Genomic DNA, 21,332 nt, shown 5'->3' on the forward strand with positions numbered 1-21,332 from the left:
ACTGTTGTGGCTCAGTGGATTGAGTGCTGGCCTGAGAACCAAAGGGTTGCTGGTTCGATTCCCAGTCAGGGCACATGCCTGGGCTGTGGGCCAGGTCCCTAGCAGGGAGAGGCAGCCACACACTGATGTTCCTCTCCCTCTCTTTCTCTCTCCTTTCCCCTTTCTAAAAATAAATAAATAAAATCTAAAAAAAAAAAAAATAATATATTTTTGATTCATCAATGCATAATTTAAGGTACATGAAGTTATATATTCATGTAAATAATAATTACACAATAATGATACAGTAATTAAGATGATACTCTTTAAGTAAAGACAGTCTTTATTATTTATGGCAAGAGGGAAAATCAGTTTATTGGTTATACAAAGATTAGCTAAATTCCTGAATATGAAATAAGAGAAATACATAGTGTATTTTTCCTTTTAAATTACTTATTAATGGGAAGTGTGTAAATACAGTTAGGTACATATATATAAAAGCATTTTAAGGTTTGAAGCATGGTAGAATAAGGTAGAGAAATAAGTAACTGATAGTAAGATAAATGCAAAATTAAAAACCAATACCAACTGAAAATTATTAAGTGGTATAATTATCTCTCTTTAGTCGCCAGTGAAGGAGATAATGAGTTGGCATTTGTGGGAGGCCAGAGTTGCTGAGGGCCCTAGGGAGCAGCTTGGGTAGCAGGTAACCCGAAGCTCGTTTTACATTAATTAGCTCCTTGAACAGATAGAGGCCAAGTTGCTCCTGGACACATCCTCTGTTTCTCCGAGGTCATACTTCTCCTTTAAACTTAACCCTCTTCTTTCCCAGAGGTCACGGAGATCATTTCTGGCTGTGGTTCCATCCCTTTTCTTTTCCCTGAAAAACAGAGTGAGTGGTGCCACTGAGCTTTTCTAAGGGCACTTCACTGACCGTGAAGTGTAAGAGCGCGTGGTAATCATTAGCCTCCCTTGCAGCGCATTCTGTTGACTGACAGCGTGTGCTCTGGCGCCTCTGTCTGCAGGCTGCGTAGTCTTGTGCAAGCCACTTAACCTCCTTGTACCTGTTTCCTCCTCAGTTAAATGGAGGTGATGATGCTGTTGCTTCATAGTGTTCTTGTGCACATCAAATTAGATCATATATTTAAAGTCCTTAGCATAGTGCTTCATATATTTTCAGTGCTCAGTAAATGGTAGTTATTTTGATAATCACCAAAATCATATACTTATGTTTTTCAGTTTAGTTTTCTCGTTTTCCATTAATAGGAACAAAATGATGACAATTAGGAAGATTGGGGGGACATACTTTAGTTTTGATCTTGACACTAGTTTTTCTATCTTGAGGAGCCCAAATACCTGTTATTATTAGAATAACCTTTGACAAAAAACAAAACAACCAAAACAATAATAACACAACAACCCAAAAATACAAGCAAATTTTAATTTATGCTCAAAGTAATAGACCCTCATTTAGTGATTATTCTGTAATTACATGTAATTAATAATTTGGAAATCTTTAAACCTGAAATGTAGCCTGTAATTTTATATATTTTTTAACTGGTGGTATGCCGTTTTTACTATTTCAGAATGACGATATTGAAACAGATATTAACAAACTAAAGCCTCAGCAAGAACCAGGACGAAAGATAGAAGAACTTAAAATGTATGAACACCTTTTCCCTGAGCTTGTTGATGATTTTCAGGTATAAATACAGAAAATTCAGCGTCTTAACTGATTTTAAGAAAACATTTTTTCTCCCTTAGGTGCGTAATCACTGTTTTTGTTCCTCCAAAATGAAAGTAGTGGTGCTTTTCTGAGTGACCTTGGACAATTACGTCAACATTCTGGGTATAAACTGCTTATCTGTGAAGTGAAGGAGCTAGCTCATTTAACTGACACAGAGATTTACTCCTTAAAAATTGATCTTGCCCTGGCCATTGTGGCTCAGTTGGTTGGAGTGTGGTCCCGTTACCAAAATCTTGTGGGTTTGGTTCCTGGTCACGGCACATACCTAGGTTGTGGGTTCAATAGCTGGTTTCGGTGTGTATGGGAGGCAACCAGTTGATGCTTCTCTTTTGCACTGATATGTTTCTCTATCCCTTCCTCTTTCTCCAAAAGCAATGAAAATATTGTCCTTGGGTGAGGATAAATATATATATATAAAAATAAATAACAATTCTTTAAAAATGGCATGTCAAAGTCTTATTTTAAAGTCTTGTTTCTATCAGTTGCATTCAACTAAGGGGAGATGAGAGAGCTAAGAAACTGATAAATTTAAAATATGTGTAGTCCGTGTATGTTGAATTTTTTTTCCTGAAAGTGATTGTAGAATTGTGGAATGTCTGGGAGAGAGGAAGGCAACTTGAAGTCTTTAAATCTAAGTTGGTTCATAGGCAGAGTGACTTCTTGTTAACATTTCTTACCCTCATTTATTTACTGGAAACAATTATTCAGTCTGGATTAAACAGTGAGTAAAGCTGATTGATGGCAATGAGTAGATCTAGTGTCTAGTATCTAAGGACACAGGGTGATTTTCTTGCAGTCAACCTACAGGAAGTATCTGGCTGTTGTTTTAACACTTTTCTGACCAGGTGAGAGCCACTTAAAAGTAAAACCACAGTGATGACCAATACTGCTAACTCAAAGCAGAAAAACATTGTGGAAGGGATTTGGGGAAGAAATACATTATTATGTGAAGAAATCACCCATTTTCTTCTCTGTGTGCATATGAGAACTATATAATGTGATCAAAAATGGTAGGGTTAAGAGAGGAGTAATTTTTTTTAGTGGGTGTGAAGGCCAGGATTTTGATTCTTACTCTTTCACGAGACCCTTTTTGCTTATAATGTTGAGGCTACAATGGTGAGGTCTTCTTGATGTCCGCCTGTTAGTTATCACCTCGAGTAGGTTACCCTTGATGGTTTCTTGCTTGGTACCTATGAACAGCTGACCAACGTGCCCTTTGTTTTGGCTGCACCTAGGGCAGGTTCTTACCTTGGTCTGACTCAGTGTGCTCAGGGTCAGATGGTGAAGACAGGTCTGTCTCAGTGAGAGACCTCTGGAAAATCTTATTGCCAAGTGTACTCTCTTTTATTGTGTTTAAGCAAAAGGAGCTACTTCAATATTTCAGATAGTACTTAGTTATTAATGCATTCTCTATTTTACCATAAAGTTTTATGTAGAATAGTTAGCTCTATTTCTATAGCATGGTTAGAAGAAATAGCATATTATCTTTTATTTATATAACTGGAAAATCATTTCTAAAGTAGTTGTATTGACACTTGACTATCTGATTTTTAGGTGTTAGAGGAATGCACTGTTCAAGTACTTTAGTGTCTAGTTTTTAGCCATTTTTATTTATTGATTTTAGAGGAGGGGGGAGAGAGAGAGAGAAAAACAGAAAGAAAGAAGAAAGAGAAACATCGATTTGTTCCACTTATTTATGCATTCATTGGTTGATTTTTCTGTGTGCCCCGATCAGGGATCAAACCCACCACCTCCGTGTATCAGGTTGACACTCTAACCACTGAGCTACGTGGCAACGGCCTTTGGTCTCTATTTTTTTTGAAGTCTGTGTTGGAACTACATATAAGCAGTATTTAAGTAATGTACTTTTGAGAATTACAAATATTGGTTGGCGCCAAATAGGAAGTGTTTGAAATAATTTTTTTTCCAGCTATCATTATATCAAATATTGGCAGGTCATGAGATGGTAAACATAAATGCAATTAATATTATTACATTTTACACTTTGATTTGCATGTCATTTTCAACGTCAACCAATGAAGCTTAAAATTACTTGATACATGTATTTGAATCCTGAGCACCCCGCACTTTTTTTCCAGATGTGTTAAATCTGTTATTCATTGGCCAAAAAGAATGCATTTGAAGGCAACATATGAAATTATTAAAGTAATTATCAACATACTTTTTGAGGGAAACTTGCATGCTTTGAAAACTATGATTATTTATTCATAATGACAATTACAGTTCATTTGCTTTTGTTTCTTTTTTTAAAAGATATTTATTTATTTTTAGAGAGAGGGGAAGGGAGGGAGAGAAACATCAATGTGTGGTTGCCTCTCAAGTGCCCCCTGCTGGGGACCTGGCCTGCAACCCAGGCATGTGCCCTGACTGGGTATGGAACTTTGCTTCATAGGCCAGCACTCAATCCACTGAGCCACAGCAGCCAGGGCTGCTTTTGTTTCTTGATGGCACAATATGGAAAGTGTCAAAATTCTGCATTTTCACAGCTCTTTCTGACTGAAATTTACCATATGGACTTTTATTATTTTTATTTTTCTTTCTTTTTTTCCTTTTTAATTTGGTTTTAAATTTTTATTAAAGTATTATATACATGGTCAGAGTTCTAAGAGTCAAATAGTTTTCATAGTTTAATCAGGAAAACTATTATTCTCTCCCACCTGCTATTTTCTAAATCACTTTGAGCATGTTTTAGAAGTTAATCTCCATGTTTCTAATGATATTCTCAGTGCCATGTCTTGATTTTTTCAGCTTTTGTTCTTTTTAAAAGAATGTTATTACTTTATTTTGTAATATTATCATTTTAAGATAGGCAAGTAGTACTTTTCAGCCCTTCTTTTTTTCCAGTATTTGCATTTTTAGGTGATAAATTTTATTCTGATTACTGTCTTAACTCTATCACATAAGTTTTGATTTTTAGTATTTTTATTATCTTTTGTTTTGAAACTTTATTTCCATTATGATTTTTTCCTTTGATTCACTGGTGGTGTCTAAGCTAGCTTTTAATTTTTAATTTATTTCTAGCACATTGTTATAGGATGAGAGGACATAATCCTTTATTCTTATAATCCTTTGACATTTTTGAGGCTTATTTTATAGTTTTAAATGTTGTCAAGTTTTGTTATTATTTCTTTTGTCCTTGAAAGAGTTCTGTGCTTGTTGGGCATGGCTGTATATTTGCCTTTAGGAAAAGATTGTTAATTGTGTTGATAACTTCTTTTCTGTTTTTATGGATTTATATTCCTGTGATATCAGTTACTGTGCAGGTCTTTCAATTTTTGTTATATATTTTTTGAGGCTTATTATTTATTGTGTATAAATTAAACCAATTTCCATTTGAACTTTTTATTTTTATGAAATTACTGTCTCTACCTCTAAACTTTAAGGCAGAAAATTTTAAAAAATATATTAATGTAGTTATATTAATTTGGCTATGTCCCTGGTATCTTTTAAAATCTTTTTACTTTCAACTTTTTGGTATCCTTAGGTGTGTATCTTTTAAACAGCATATAACTGGATTAAAAAATCAAGTCTGAGTCTTTGCCATTAACTGGGGCATATTGTGTGCACAATGTTATTCTTATATTTGGATTTTTTATTGCATTTTGTATTTTCACTTGTTTTTCTCTGTTTTTGTCCCTTTTCCTTGCCTTCACCTGGATTATTTTTCTTTCGTGTTTCATCCTTAATAATTTGAAAGCTATACAGTCTTGAAATCACTTATTTTAAACAAATTGAGGTATAATTTACATATAATAAACTTAATTTAAAGTATAAGTTTGAGTATTGACATATATGCAAAAATTTTAGTTACTGTTGATATGAAACATTTACTAAATTCTGAAGTTGATCACGGCCTTCTTTTCCTCTCTCTCTTACTTAAGAAAGGAAAATTAAGAGTGTTTGAACTATAATCACCTCCCCAAACAACTTAAAACTCTAGCTTTTAAAAACATTATGATGGTGCTTTGTGTTTTACATTCACTTTTTAAGATTTACCCAATTTTTACTATCTTTCTATTTTTCATTTATTCATGTTTCTCAGACCTTCTGCATGAATTACTTTCCTTCTGTCTGAAATGTGTCTTTTAGTATTTGTCTCTCTCTTTGTCTTTTGGTCTGAAAGTATCTTTATTTTGTACTAATTTTTGAAACTTAGTCTCATTTTTTTCTGGCTTATTAAAATCAATTTTATTTAAATATAATTTATATGCAATAAATTATATACATATAAGTTCAACAGGTTTTGTCAAATTTATACAACTGTGTAACTATCAACCCAGTTAAGATACAGAAATATTTCCGTCACCCCAGAAAGTCTCCTTAGTTCCCTTTTATTCAACTGTCTCATCTCCCGCCCAGGTACATACTGACCTGCTATCTGTCACTCTCCATTAATTTTGCCTGTTCGAGAACTTCTCACAACTGGAATCACATAGTGTGTGCTCTTTCTTGTAAAACTTCTTGTGTTCAGCGTGTGTTTTTGAGTTTCACCCGCATTATTACACAAGTGATTTTTTTATTGCTGAATAGTATTTCATTGTATGAATACACCACAATTTCTATACCCATTCTCTTATTGATGAATATTGGAATGTTAGCCATTTTAGGCTATTATGAATAAAATTTATACTACTATCTGTATACAAAGCTTTTTGTGGAAATATTCCTTAATTTCTATTGGGTAAATAAATACCTACAAATGAAAATGCTGGGTAGTGGATATGATAAGTGTATGTTTTAACTTTATAAGAAATTTTTTCTGGTGACTTTTAAGATATTTTTTTTTTTAGCTTCAGTGTTGCGTTTTTTCCCAGTAGTGTTGACTAAGTGTGGGTATTCTGTTTTTAATTCTCGTTTGGGATTCATTGTCTTTTGGAATTTGTGAGTTGTTTTCCCATAGGATCTGGAAAAATTCTTCTCAAAACTCTCAAAATAAAACCCAAAATTCTTACAATAGCCCACGAAGCCCTTCAATATCTGGCTCTTTTTTATCTTTTGAAATCTCTTGCTCACTGTGTTCAGTTATGCTAACCTCCTTTATTTTGAACACACCAGGCATTTGCCCACTCCCGGTCCTGTGCACTGTCTTTGCTTACATTTCATGTCCATCAGGTTTTCCTCTTCATGGCATTTAAAATTGTCACTCAGCTCTCCTCCCCTGGCACTCCCAACTGATAGTATTCCTCTTCCCCCCCTTTTGCTATAATGCTTACCCTTTTGATATTTCATAAAATATGTTTATATCATGTTTATTACTTGTTGTACTGGCAGTCTTCTCCCCTCCTTCCTTAGAAGAATATAAGCTGCACAAGGGAAGAGTTGTTTTGTGTTTTTTAAGTGATGAGTTTTTAAGTTCCTGAAACAGTGCTTGGCACAAAACAGGCACTTGTAGGTACTTGTTGAATTAGTGAGTAACAATTTAGTTGTGATTTCTTTAAGAGGATTTTGGATAATTTTAATGTTTCTTTTCTGAAATTTTCCATATTTTTATTATATATAGGCATTATTTTTATAAGAAAAAATAAGTGTAAGGAATTTTGTTGTAGTTAAATACAGGGTGGAGCAAAGGAGGTTTACAGTTACGAGTATGTAACAGTTTATTCTTATTATTTATTAATTACTGTATTAGTTTTCATACGAACAACTGTAAAACTGATTTTGCCTCACCCTGTACTGTGTCTTTCATTAGCGAGATTAAGATACACTTTTATCCGTCTTTAAAATTTTAAAATATTAAATTTCTAAAGCAGCATATAAAATGAGTATGGTCTCAATTTTGTTAATAGATTTTAATATTTACAGATAGAAGTTTAAACATATTTTTTATTTTCAAAGGACTATGACTTAATCTCCAAAGAACCAAAGCCTTTAATATTTGAGGGGAAAGTGCGTGGTCCTATTGTTGTCCCCACAGCAGGAGAGGAAGCAGCTGGGAACTCAGGCAGTTTAAGAAAAGGAGTTGCAATGAAGGCAAAAGTGTCTCCCAAAGGGGATGAAGGTGATAAGAAACCTGCCTTTATGGATCTGGCAAAAGAAGATATGAACGATAATGACAGAACATTACAACAGCAGATAGGTGATCAAAATAGAACTATTTCATCTGTCCATGGCTTCAACAATGATATTGTGAAGGCCTTGGACCGAATTACATTGCAGAATATTCCTTCTCAAACAGCTCCAGGTTGTACTGCAGGGATGAAGAAGGACTACAACCTCCCTCTTACCGTCGTCACGTGCCCTAAAGCATGTCCACACATGGCCACTTGTGGAAATGTTCTGTTTGAGGGAAGAACAGTTCAGCTAGGGAAGCTTTGCTGTGCTGGAGTCGAAACTGAGGATGATGAAGATACTGAGTCTACTTCATCCGTGGAACAAGCATCAGTGGAAGTGTCTGATGGACCAACCCTCCACGACTCAGATCTCTATATTGAGATTGTGAAAAATACAAAGTCCGTCCCAGAATATTCGGAGGTGGCTTATCCTGATTATTTTGGTCACATTCCACCTCCATTCAAAGAGCCTATTTTAGAAAGGCCTTATGGTGTACAAAGGTGAGTTGCAGATTCCTTCTTCCTTCTAAATAAGACCATTGTTAAAATATGAGCTGTGCTTAAAGAAACTGGGTATTTAGGCAGAAAAGTACTCTGAATTTAAGTTACTGTAATTTTTATCCAGCTTTGGGACTTTTACATTGTTTTGAAATTGTCCTTATAGGTTTACTTTGTTTATTTTCTAAGTTCATTACTTATTCAAATGAAGCCAGCATAATAAACCTGACCATATCATGGAATCACATATAGCATAGCATCAGGACAGGGGACTTACTTTGCTGGGACAATTTAGAAATTAAAAAAAAAATTTTTATTGTTCAAGTACAGTTGTCTCCATTTCCCCCCCACTACTCCTCCCTGCCCCACCCATCCCCACCATCTAGAAGTTTTTTCATTTTTAAAAATATTTTATTTATTTATTTTTAGAGAGAGGGTAAGGGAGGGGGTAGGAGAGGGCGAGAATCATCGGTGTGAGAGAGAAACATCCATCGGCTGCCCTTGTACACTCCCTGACCGGAGACTGAACCCGCTCCCAGACGTGGGCCCTGACTGGGAACCAGACCGGCACCCCTTTTGCTTTGTGGGACAATGCCCAGCCAACTGAGCCACACCGGTCAGAGTGAAGTTTTTTATTTCTAAATAAAAAAGTTAGAAACTTCAGATTGAATCTGAAAATGTAAAAACAAATTAATTAGTAACCTTTGAATAAATATTACATTAGTAATATATTAATTTGCTAATTTGATTACCTTTTTAGCTTGTTTTACATATATGATTTAAAAATAGCAGTATGGACAGTATTATTTTGCTGTGAAACTTGAAATTGGAAATGTGCAATATAAAAATTTGGAATTCATAAAAACAGTAACTTGTTTCTGAATCTTGCCAATTAATTTTGGAAGTGATAGTATTAACTATTGCCAACTAGTGAATATTTGGCATATAAATACATTTTTGGTGTGACTTGACTATTTTCAGTGATTATGGTTGAGATTTTGTGTTACCAGCACCTAAAAACATTGATATGCTCTTGTTATGAGCATAAGTCATGATAAAAGAAGACATTATTTTGGGTATTTGATTCTCTGTAGACTATAAGCACTTTTAAGGCAATAACTGTATCTTCCTTTTTTATCTTTAGCATGTAGTATAATTAATCATTTTTACTTGGCATCTTAGTATATGTTTAGTCCTACCAGTTGGCTCCTTGACTCACAGGTGTGGAGCCACATACAACATAATGTCAGGATGGGGGACTGACTTTGCTGGGAAAGGTGTGCAGGAGGGGCTTGTTCCTTGGCATCTGCTGGTTGTATCACAGACTGCACCATCCAGAGGCAGCTGGCCTTTAGAGTGCTGGAATGGCCTTCAAAAGGCACAGGTGAAGCTCCAACTCAGAGGAAATTGTCTGCAAGGATGTGTTACATGCACTACGTGAGAAACTTCCACATGGTTATTTATCCCCAGTAGAAAGAATGAGGCTGGGAACCAGGAGGTGGTAACAGAAATAGTCCTACTTAATATAGCGCTCCATGTCCCAGTGGGGGACTTTGTGCTTTCTGTTCCTGTACCCCTGGCCTCTGCAGGATTAGGAGTCCTGGTCATCACAGCGGGTACAGTCTTTCCGGGGGGTACATAGCAAGGGTACAATTTAACTACAAGCTGTGGTTGTCAACGGGTTACTTTAACCTCTTGTATCTGGCTGGCAGGAATAGTTGCTCGTAGCCTTCAGCCACAGTACCTTTGGGACCCATAGTAGCATTCATGCCGAGGCCACTGGTTGACCATGGTGGGGTCACTAGAGTGGAACCATTCTTGACCCGTGCAGGGGTCTGCTAGTAGGCAGTCTTCACCCTGGGGTGCCGTGTCGGTACGGTTGAGACTTTTGAAGAGCTTTTCTGCATCTGTGGCTCTTCCTGCTCAGTGCGTTCCCCTTTCCCAGGTGTCGCACCTGCTTTATGGACAGTCTTGAAGGCATTCTCACCTACTGCTAATCCCTTTCTCCTTTGTTCTGTACACATTTCCCCCAATAGATCTCTTGCATGTCTGATTGTGTCTTGGCATTTGTGTTTTGAAGGACCTTACCTGACGCTTCTGGAGTGAGCCAGGATCAGTCAGCGACTTGAGTTCTCTTCTTCTTAGTATCCCCTCTAAGGCTCTCTTCCTCCTCAGAGTCAAAGATGTCATGTTGGCCACAGAAGGCACTTCTTTACTTTATTTATTTGTTACTATTTTTTAATTAAAGATAGACTTTATAAAAAACTGATTTTTAGAAGGAGAAAAAGGAAGAGGGGGAGAGAAAGAAGAGGGAAACATCGACTGATTCTTGTATGTGCCCTGACCAGGAATCAAACCCAAAACCTTGGCGTACCAGCACAACGCTCTAACCACGAGCTACTTGGCCAGGACGTTTAAGTGTTCTTTAAAGTCTCAGAAAAAGTTTCCTTAAAGTTTGGCTTCTTCTTACTAGCCCTTAATAACTGAGGTGAGATTAGAAGGGAGGAGAACTGTGAAATAGACTGTTGTTACTGTGTAAGTCTCTGGTTCTCAGCCTTGATTTTAGCCAACAGGGACCCCTCTTGTTTCTCCTCAAGGAATGCTTGCTACGAAAGCTTTTCTCAGCCAAGTGTTTCCTTCCCTCCTTTCCTTCCTCCCTCCTTCTTTCCCTCCCTTCTTTTTTTCTCTCCTTCTGCCTTCTTCTTCGTCCTTCCCTCAGCTATTTCTGATGTGGGGCTTCGTCCCTGCCTGGCTGGGTCTTTTAGAGAATAGTATTCCACCATGGTCTCAGGCTCTACTTGCTCTTTCCCCAGGACTGGGCCTGTCCTGACAGTGGAGGAATGTTTACAGTCTGGGAAATACTGTGGCTCTTCTGCAACCCTCTCCTCGCTTACAATATTTATGATGAGTTCTTTCACCTCATCCCTGAAACATGGACCTCGTGATCACTCTACAGGCCTAATCTACACATTAGAGTTCGGCCTTTTCAGTCTATTGGGCCACCTGTAGGACATTTTCCTGAAGTAGTTGATTTTTTTTACTGCCTGTGTACAAAGTGTAATATACTCCTGAGTTTGTTGATTATTTAAACCAAAGCTTTAAGGTAGATTTTTGATATAAACAGCATGATGAAAGATCAGAAGGTCAGCGGGGGTTGGTATGTATGTTTTGCAGGTGGGTGTGTTGGTGTGCAAGTTAAGTGCAAAGGAGATGGAGCTCAAGGAAATAAACACACTGACATCCATAATCATGGTGGTCCTATAAGATTTTAATGGAGCTGAAGTTGTGCTACTGCCCAGTGATGTCATAGCAGTAATACCAATGGCATTACTTACGGGTTTGTTGTGATGCTGGTTTAAACGTCATCTTCACTGCGCTGCACGTACCATTACAGTAGTGGGCTGCACCATCTCGGTGTGTGTGCATGCTCTCTGCTGCTTGCACAGTGATGAGATCGCCCGATGATGCCTCTGTTAAGCAACACGTGAATGTAGTGCTCGTGTACCTGTCGCTATACCATGCTGTCTGTAAAGACTGTCTTCTGTGGGTCCTCAGAGGACACGTCTGTAGTGAACACCGTTTTCCATGGTATTTTCACGGCAAGCGTAACAGTGAGGCCTACTGAGTTGTTTCTGTGATGCTGCTCTGTATTCGTTGAAACCTAACAAAGCACAGTTTTGGTGGCCACATGTCTTGCAGACTTTTGAGTCTTTCCTGGACTAAATGGCCTGCACCTTTTTCAGACTGTCCTGCACAAAATTTTTTCTTTAGAGCCACACTTTTGATAAATATTGCATGTCAGTAAGTTTGAGGTTTAGTTCCTGAGGGTACCTGGAAAACATTTATTGTGTTTAGACTAGAGAGTCATTTATTTTAATAGGCAGCTGAGGTAAAGGAAAGAAGGATTAATCTTTTTAAAAGGTTTTTAATTTATTTTTAGAGATAGGGGAAGGGAGGGAGAAAGAAAGGGAGAGAAACATCAATCACTCGCCTCTTGCATGCCCCTAACTGGGGACCTGGCCCACAGCCCAGACATGTGCCCTGACCAGGAATTGAATTGGTGACCTTTTGGTTCAACAGGCCAGTGCTCAGTTCACGAAGCTACATCAGTCAGCGCTGATATCTTTTCATGAAACTCGTGCTCCTTAACACAAGTACATGTCTGAATAAAAGACCTGTTTATTTTCTTTGTTAATGAGGGCTGAGTGCAGGGCAAATATTTTCCTCAAGCCTCAAGCATTAGTTTTAGGTTTAGTTTAATATAAATGGGCAATTGTGCCCCTAAAATACAGTGTCAGAAGTTGAAAACCAGGAGTCTCTAGGCCATATTCACCTTGTACATGATTTTGGCTTCACTTGCAGAGCCTTTTTAAGAACTGATTGCCAACATTTAAAATTTGGGAGATTCCACATAAAAATCCAAGTTTGTGGTGTTTCTTAAAAAATTGTAGTATGACAACCTTAACCTATTTTCTGCTTGGCAATAATGAGTTTGTTTTCAGACAGAACCTGTGTTCCCCAGTTTTGCACGCTGCCACCCCATCAGCCTCTCTCAGTTACACCGCGTGCCGGCTTCTGCTTTTTCACCCTGTTTTACGTTATGGGAACATTGCTGCAGCACTGAGCTGTTACATCAGCTTTCTAATGCTGTTTTAGTTCTAAAACAATCAAACTTTTGTAATGATTAATTTTTGCACTTTTGTGGTTTGTATCAATCTCATTTAATAAATTACTCTGACAGGTGGAAGTATTTAATCATTTACCCATACTTGATCATTTCTTGTGTGTGGTGTAGCAGAGTCTGTGTAAGTGCCACCTCTTTCATTGTTAAAGGTCTGGGTGACATAAATTTTGGATTTGTTTGTTATTATAATTAATAACTTCTTAAAAGGTTGTTTCTTTAGAAAGAATTGGGCATTTGAAAGTAATGACATTGAACCTAAATCAAGGATTTATATCATAATATTTTGATAGTAGGGTTTTTTTTTCATGTACTTTGTCAGTAATGAGTTTTTTGGTAGAATACAATTTAAAAATATATTTAGTCATATAACTACTAGGTTAAGAATTTTAGTTACACTTTAAAAAATTTTAGTATGCTTTTTTCATGTGTTTAACTATTACGCTTTTCAATATTTTCCTGAAAATTTTTAATTCTTTATTAGAATAAGTGCTTGGCTAATTGCGTGAGATTTCTAAGTTGTATGAGAGTGAATACTCTAATCCCAGAGAAGGATCTCTGTGCAGGAGACTAGCTAGCCTCACATCTGCCTGAAGTTAAGGAGACTGCCAGTGTTGAGGGTATTCTTGAAATTTTATTATTATAATCATTTTAGCAAACTTTTTACTCTGCTTTCTCCAGAAATCGATAAACCACAGTTCTGATCTGCATCACTAATTTTTAGCTGAAACAAGCACAATTTAAATTAGTTACGTGACTGGCTTCCTCATTAAGAATAGGTGAAACAGTAGTCAGTCCCTCCTGACCCTAGTTTCACTTTCCTTGGTTTCAGTTACCTGTAGTCAGCCTTGGTCTGAGAATATTAAATGGGAAGATATTGGAAATAAACAGCTCATAAGTCTTAAATTGCACGCCGTTCTGAGTAGGGTGATGAAATCTCGTGCTGCCCTGCTCCCTCCTGCTCGGGCTGTGACATCCCTCTGTCCTGTGCATCATGCTGAATCTACTCCACGCTGCGTGTGCTCCCTGCCCACTCGTTGCTTAGGGCCATCCCAGTGATCAGGACGACTGTCGCAGTATCACAGTGCTTGTGTACAAGGCAGCCTCATTTTCCTTAGTAATGGCCCCAAAACGCAAGAGTAGTGATGCTGGCAATTCTAATATGTCAAAGAGAAGCTGTGAAGTGCTTCCTTTAAGTGAAAAGGTGAATGAATAGTACAGTAAGATAGATTGAGAGAGATAGAGAACATATTCATACAATGCTTATTACAGTCTGTTGTTATAATTGTTCTGTGTTGTTATGCGTTACTGTCGTCAGTCTCTTACTGTGCCTGATTCATAAACTAAACTTTATCCTAGGCGTGTACATGTGAAAAAATACCCCCCCCCCCCACGGTTCGGTGCTGTGTGTGGTTCCACTGGGGATCTTGAACCATATCCCTCTTCACCACACCACGCTACAAACACCAGCAGGCACCTCCCCACCGTGGCCTTCTGCCTGGAGTTTCAGGCACCTGGCTTTGGATCCAGATCTACACTGTTTAAGCCACAGTTCGATGCCACTTTTGGTGATTGTTATCTTCCTTTTCTTGAATATTGATGGAAAGATTGTATGTGGCTCAGTCTTTAGGACAGTGGCAGGGTTTTTAGGAATATTCCAGGTGGTTGGTGTCCATTTTGTTGGACTGATTCAGGGGAGATCAGGCCTAGAGAATCCCGGAGATGCAGGGACCACCTTCTGCTCCATGCTACAGGTGTTTCCCTCGCTGCACATTTCCTCTCCAGCCGTAGAAGAGAACGGACTGGGTACAATGTGCAGGCGGGTTGCCAGTTGCATTTTAGCCAGTTGCATAGTACCAATGAGAGTGGGTTTTGAAAATTTCCTCCTTCTGTAATCTCTGGCTTTTCAGACCTTTACTGATTCTAACAATGCTACTATTCTGTGTACAGAATTATTTCCCTAGGGGCTGGAGAGCAGGTCCACACCGTTTCTAGGTAGCAAAGCATAATAGAGATTTCCTAGACCTCAGACTTTACAAATACTGATTTTTCTTGTAATATAATGATAATTTTTTCAAAAATATGTAGAGGAATGGTCATTTTTATTTTAATAAATTTTTACAATTTTACACTTTTAAAAAATCTAATACTTATTCTGGAGAAAGTTGTGCCTTGGTGTATATCAGTGAATTTTGGTCAAAGTTCTCTTTTATGATTTCAGGACAAAAATTGCCCAAGATATTGAGAGGCTGATACATCAGAGTGATATCATAGACCGAGTGGTATATGACTTAGATAACCCGAAGTAAGTCTGATTTTTTTTGTTGTTGTTTTACTTTCATTAGTTTTATTTTTACTGTAAGATGTCAGTGTTATTTTAAAAGACATAAAGTATCTTTTCACTTCCATCTAGTTTACTGTCGCGATGTTTTCAGCTTTTACTGGGGTTTAATGGTAATGTAATATTACTCATGTTTTTTACTTAAATTGAATATATCACAAGCTTTTATTTGTTTTTAGGTGGACTTTTAATGGGTATAGTAAGGTAAAGGTCACAAATTGATGAAGTGTTTTTAAAAAACTAAAATTACTTCCACTTAAGAGAGGGGAGATTTCCTATGAAATGCTGTAATTTTGTCCTGTAATATTGAGCCTTCGTTTCCTTAGAACAATAAATCACCATCCCCTTCAGAAAGAATACAAGCTCACCAATTCCTCGCAGTCTCTGCCATGCTTTCTTGTCTCTTACTGTGTATAAACTGCTTCAGTCCTTGAAGTTACTAGCCTGACCTTTGAAACCATTTGTTTGTGATCCTTGATTTGTTAGTATTATTTACAGTTTAGTATTATCACTAATTTCACATTTTAGGGTTTAAATAAAAGTAATAAATGAAAATTACAAATGATGAATGTGACTATTATTTAGTCATTTGTCTCCTCAAATGAGAAATTTAATTAGGCTTCAGTGAATTTTCCTTCACCTTTAACATTCTAATCTTTTTGGAAAATTTTACATTTTGCTGATCTTTTCTTTTTTTTAAAAGATTTTATTTATTTATTTTTAGATAGAGGGGAAGGGAGGGAGCAAGCGAGGGAGAGAAACATCATTGTATGGTTGCTGCTTGTACACCCCCTGCTGGGGACCTGGCCCACAATCCAGACATGTGCCTGACTGGGAATCGAACCAGCAACCCTTTGGTTTGCAGGCCAGCACTCAATCGACTGAGCCACACCAGCCAGGGCGCATTTTACTGATCTTATTTGGAGGAAATAAAACACTTGCCAAAGATTTTTGTTAGAGAGATTAGGGCAAAGCTATATCAAAGATAATGACTGAATTTGAAATAATATTCTTAAAAACGAAAAACAAATCTCCCTATTCATATCTTTTAGTTATTTTAACATTTGTATAAGTCTGTGTCAGGTAGACCAGGCAGATGTGGTAAATCCTGAAACAGAAACTCAAGAATCCTGAGTGTGGTGTATTGTGCTATTTCTAACTGAAATGATTTGGACAGAATCTTTGAGCATTTTGGAGTCTTAGTTTTCTCCTATTCAGTGTAAGTTCCAGAAAAGCAAGAATTTGTATTCAATTAGGGAAACAGACAAATAACAAAAACAGTATGTCATGTAGTAGGTGCTCAGTAAGTATTAAGTAATGAATATGTAAAATGAGGATAATACTTCACCTTTTTGGGTGCTAATTAAAAAAGATAATAGATAATGTAGTTATCTAAATTTATAATAATATTTTAACTTGAGAAATGCTTAGTTTGTTAGAATTATTAGTACTCAGTACAGGTCATAGCATTTTAAAAAATAAGTCTGGCCTTTTAAATATAATTATTAGAACATATTTAGAAATGACATTTATTCACTGAGGCAAAAATTCTTATTAAGATTTACTACCAATGTAGGAACAAATCTCTACTTGTATCTATAATGTTTTTGTCTATAAATATTAGCCAAAGTTTGTATTTTGCTTGTGTCAGTTATATTTTTTTAAATTTAAAAATAATGAGGAGGGTGAGGTGGTAATAGTGTTATATTTTTAATCTGTAGCATGTTTTTATGTTTATTATTGCTCACTTGCTTAACATTATTTTATTTTATTATATTTTAAATTTTTTATTTAGTTACACCATTCCAGAAGATGGAGATATTTTGAAGTTTAACTCCAAATTTGAATCTGGGAATCTGCGCAAAGTAATTCAAATTAGAAAGTAAGTCATTTAAAATGTTCTCATTTTGTATGTGCACAGATACTTTTTCCATTTTCATCAGATTTCTTTATTTTCTATTTTCAGAAATGAATATGATCTTATTCTGAACTCAGATATAAATAGTAATCATTATCACCAATGGTTTTACTTTGAAGTCAGTGGAATGCGACCAGGTGTTGCTTACAGGTTTAACATCATTAACTGTGAAAAGTCCAACAGTCAGTTTAATTATGGTAAGGCAATTTTCTTTCCTAATTTGGAGGACATAGAGGTATTATATCTTTAGGACAGAAATTTTTTGAAAAAAAATACTAACTTTTTAAAAAAGTTTGTGTTCTGTTTTCTCTGGTTCTCAAAATTCAAATATTTATTATTTTATTTCAAAATTTGAAATAAACTAAGCTTTGCTTTGTTGGTAAAGAGAGTTACACTTGTACACAAGCCCTTTGAAATGTAATGAGTATGGTTGATTTCATTCAAATTGAATACCACTAAAAATTTGTTATGTATGGACTTAAAATCAAGTTATTCATGTCAGTTCATCTAGAAGAGAATTGTATAAAGCAGTCTTCTTAAACTTTTTATTTTGAATAGATTCATAGAAAGTTAAAATATTATGGAAGTTGTAGAAATGTTCCAAGGCCTCTTCAACTAAGAGTTCTCCAATGATAACATCATACATGACTGTAGTCCAATACCAAAGCCAGGATTTGACATTGGTGCCATGTGGGCGCGTGATTCTGTGCCACTGTGTCACATTTGTAGATTCTTGTAACTGTCACCACAATCAAGATACAGAATAATTCCATCACCACAAAGCCTCGTGCTACTCCTTTAAAGTTCACTATTCAGTATGATGTTAGCTATAGTTTTCTGTAAATTTTTAAATCTAGTCGAAGTTTCTTTACAATACTAGTTTTCTGAGACTTTATTGTGAATAGATATTGAATTTTGTCATATACTTATCTCTATCAATTGAATTTGATCATGTGATTTTTCTTCTTTAGCCTGTTAATATTATCACATTGACTTTTGAATATTGAACCATCCTTCTTTATCTATGTAATAAACCACACTTGGTCACTGCGTATAAATGCTAATATTTTGTTAAGAAGTTTTGTACTTATTTTCAAGAGGGATATTGAGCAATAGGTTTGTTTTGTTTTGTTTTGTTTTGTTCACTGTGTCTGGTTTTGGTGTATCATGGTAGTACTGAGCTTATAATAGTGGTTGGGAAATGTCCCCTCCCCTTAGTTTCTGGAAGAGCTTGTAGACATTTGGTGTTGATTCTTAAACATTTGGTGGAGTTCTCCAGTGAAATTATTTGGGCCTGAAGATTTCTGGTTTTGGTAGTCTTTTAAATTAGAAATTCAGTTTCTTTAATAGTTTTAGGGCTACTCACATTATCTATTTTATCTTGAGTGAGTTGTGGTGATTTGTGCTTTTTAGGGATTGATGCATTTCTTCTAAAGTGTCAAATACGTGGAGTGTTGTTCCGAGTGCTCCCTTACGGTCCTTTTGACATCGACAGGGTCTCCAATGACACCCCGTGTTTCATTCCTGATGATGGTGATTTGTGTCTTCTCTTTGTTTTTCTTTGCCAGCCCTGCTACCAGCTTGTCAGCTTTATTGACACTTACAAAGAAATAACTTTTTTTTTCCATTGGCTTTCTTTATTGTATCTCCCATGAAACAATTTTTTAAAACTCTGGTGTTCTACCAACAAAATTATTAAATTTATAGTCTCATTTAAGTCTATGTATTTGGTACATAAGTAAATATACAACTGAGTTATTTGTCAGGCACCAGTCTTTATAGTCAAATATTAAGTCAGTGGAAAATAATATAATTATATAAACTTAAAATCAGTAATTTAAAATTGAAACATCAATTTTCAAGTATTTAATCTCATAATTTGGGGGTAAAAGAAAAGAAATCTTTTTCTGGCATCAAAAAACCTACTTACATTGAGGGTGAGGGGAAACAGATATATTATGTATGATAAGTTTCAAAATCTCAGCAGTCTCCGGTTATTTGTTGTAAGGATGAAAAGGTTTTTGTTTTCTTTTTTAGTCCTCACCGGAGGACATTTTTTTGGTCATTGCTTTTGGAGAGAGAGAAAGGGAGAAGGGAAGGGAGAGAGAGAAACATGGACTGACTGCCTCTCTCCTGTATGAACCTGGACCTGGGGTCAAATCTGCAACCTTTTGGTTACAGGACCCTCCGACCAACTGAGCCACATCACCAGGGCCGATGCAAAGCTTTTAACCGCTAAGGCATGAGATACTGGGTTAGCTGTTTCAAGTAAATGTTCTCAGCTGTTAAAAGCATGCATATGATGATGCTCTTTAAGGGGGCATTTCTGAGAATTGAAGCTTTCAGGAGTTGAAAAGGTTGTTCCCAGTTTGCCATTATTTATGTGGAAAATAGAAAATTGTATGCTCTAGATAATTACTTTATGTGTATGGCATGAAAACTTTAATCAGATTCACTAATTTAATTTAATTATAGAAAGATTAGGTAGCATAATATCTGACTTAGTTGTAAACATTTTTAAAAGTTTTTTTTAATAGGTTATTTTTTATTGTATTTTTTCCTCTACCATTTATTCCCCTTATACTCTCTTCCATCTCCAACCACTTCCACCCTACAATCACCACACCATCGTCTGTGTCCATGAGTCCTTTTTCTTTTTTGCTAGACCCTTCTACCCTTCCCCCAGCTGTCAGCCTGCTCTCTATTGAGGAGTCTGTCTCTGTTTAACATTTTTAAAAGTTTTAAAAATGTTTTAAGTAATCTGATTTTAAGGATTCAGTGGTTTTATTGATTTTCATGAATAGTGATATGAATATTTTTGATTATCTATTTTGCATTCTTTATTTTTGATTTTTAAGTATAACTGCTAATCCTTGAATGTCATATTTCTTAGAAGCATTTGCTTGTAGAACTTAAATGTTCATATAACTTTAAATATTACCTTAATCGACTCATTCAATACCCAAACAAGTAATGATTCTTGTGTTTTCCCTATTTAACTTGTAAGTATAATGCTGTTAACTTAGTATTTTAGAGGAGAAAAAGACAATTGAGCAAAGTAACTGTATTTGCATTTCAAGTGCTCCTTAAAAGTAAAATAAAAGGCATATTTGTTGCTGAAATGATAATCAGTGAAATTTTCAAATTGTAGTGCTAAGGTAGGTGGTGTTTGTACTTATTATATTTATACACTTTTATAAAATAATACTCTTAGTACTTTAAACTTCATTAAATATTTCAGTTTTTTAAATTAAAAGCATATATTTTGGAATGCTTTCTATTTTGAAAAAACCTGTACCTCCATATTATAAATAAAACACTCTTTTCACTTAGTGCTATTCTAAACTTAAAATGAGTATAATTCTACAACTAAAACTCAAAGCAGTGAGACAGATGGCTATTTGTCTAAAACAATTTCTCCTCCTTCCTACCCCTTGTCCCCCGGACGTTCTTACATGTGTGTCACACTTTCCAAAATCACTTTGTGGAGAATTTGGAAAACAGATTGGTGTTGAGAAGAAAATTACAACTATCAACAATGCATCAATTTAGAGATAATCACTTTAACATTTGTTTTCTTCCAGCCTTTTTTATAATGCAATATGTGATTTCTACATATACATAGTTATATCTTTATTTTAAAATGTGAGGCTCATAACCCATGCAGTTTCATAATTTGTATTTTAACCAAACATATTGTCAACATTTTTCTGGGCATTGAATATAGGTCTGAAACAGTTTAATGGACATTCTATGGTGGTACTGTAACTTATTTATCCAAACCTTTCTTTGTTGGAAATTTGAGTTGTTTTTAATTACACTGTTTTCTATTTTAAATAATGCTGAGATAAACATTTAACTAAATATTTGTGTAGATAATTATTTAGTTACAAATTCACAGAAGTGGAATTTTTTAACCCGTCTGCTAGCTGTAAATGTGTTTTCTTTTTCTGATTATGAAACAGTGGATCTTTAATACAGGAATCTTGGTAAATTCAAAACAGTTTAGAAGACTCTCTAAGGAAGGAAAGATAAGAGAAAATCTCCTGTTTAGTATTTTATTATCTATCCTTAAATGTATTTATATTGACATAATT

The 21,332-nt window shown here is 35.7% G+C and overlaps 1 protein-coding gene across 9 annotated transcripts in view; it reads left to right on the forward strand.

Moving 5' to 3' along the window:
- Positions 1 to 21,332, forward strand: part of AGTPBP1 (ATP/GTP binding carboxypeptidase 1) — a 155,202-nt gene that overhangs the window by 79,486 nt on the left and 54,384 nt on the right. For 7 of the 9 annotated variants that reach the window (XM_053923435.2, XM_053923446.2, XM_053923450.1 and 4 more), the window contains 5 exons: positions 1,566 to 1,682; positions 7,583 to 8,298; positions 15,198 to 15,281; positions 17,113 to 17,199; positions 17,284 to 17,432. In XM_053923435.2, the coding sequence (XP_053779410.1) occupies positions 1,566 to 1,682; positions 7,583 to 8,298; positions 15,198 to 15,281; positions 17,113 to 17,199; positions 17,284 to 17,432 (1,153 nt within the window). The remainder of the gene's footprint in view (positions 1 to 1,565; positions 1,683 to 7,582; positions 8,299 to 15,197; positions 15,282 to 17,112; positions 17,200 to 17,283; positions 17,433 to 21,332) is intronic. The other 2 variants (XM_053923436.1, XM_053923438.1) reach the window with 2 other exon arrangements.

This window comes from Desmodus rotundus, chromosome 1, assembly GCF_022682495.2.
Source record: "Desmodus rotundus isolate HL8 chromosome 1, HLdesRot8A.1, whole genome shotgun sequence".
Taxonomy (NCBI): domain Eukaryota; kingdom Metazoa; phylum Chordata; class Mammalia; order Chiroptera; family Phyllostomidae; genus Desmodus; species Desmodus rotundus.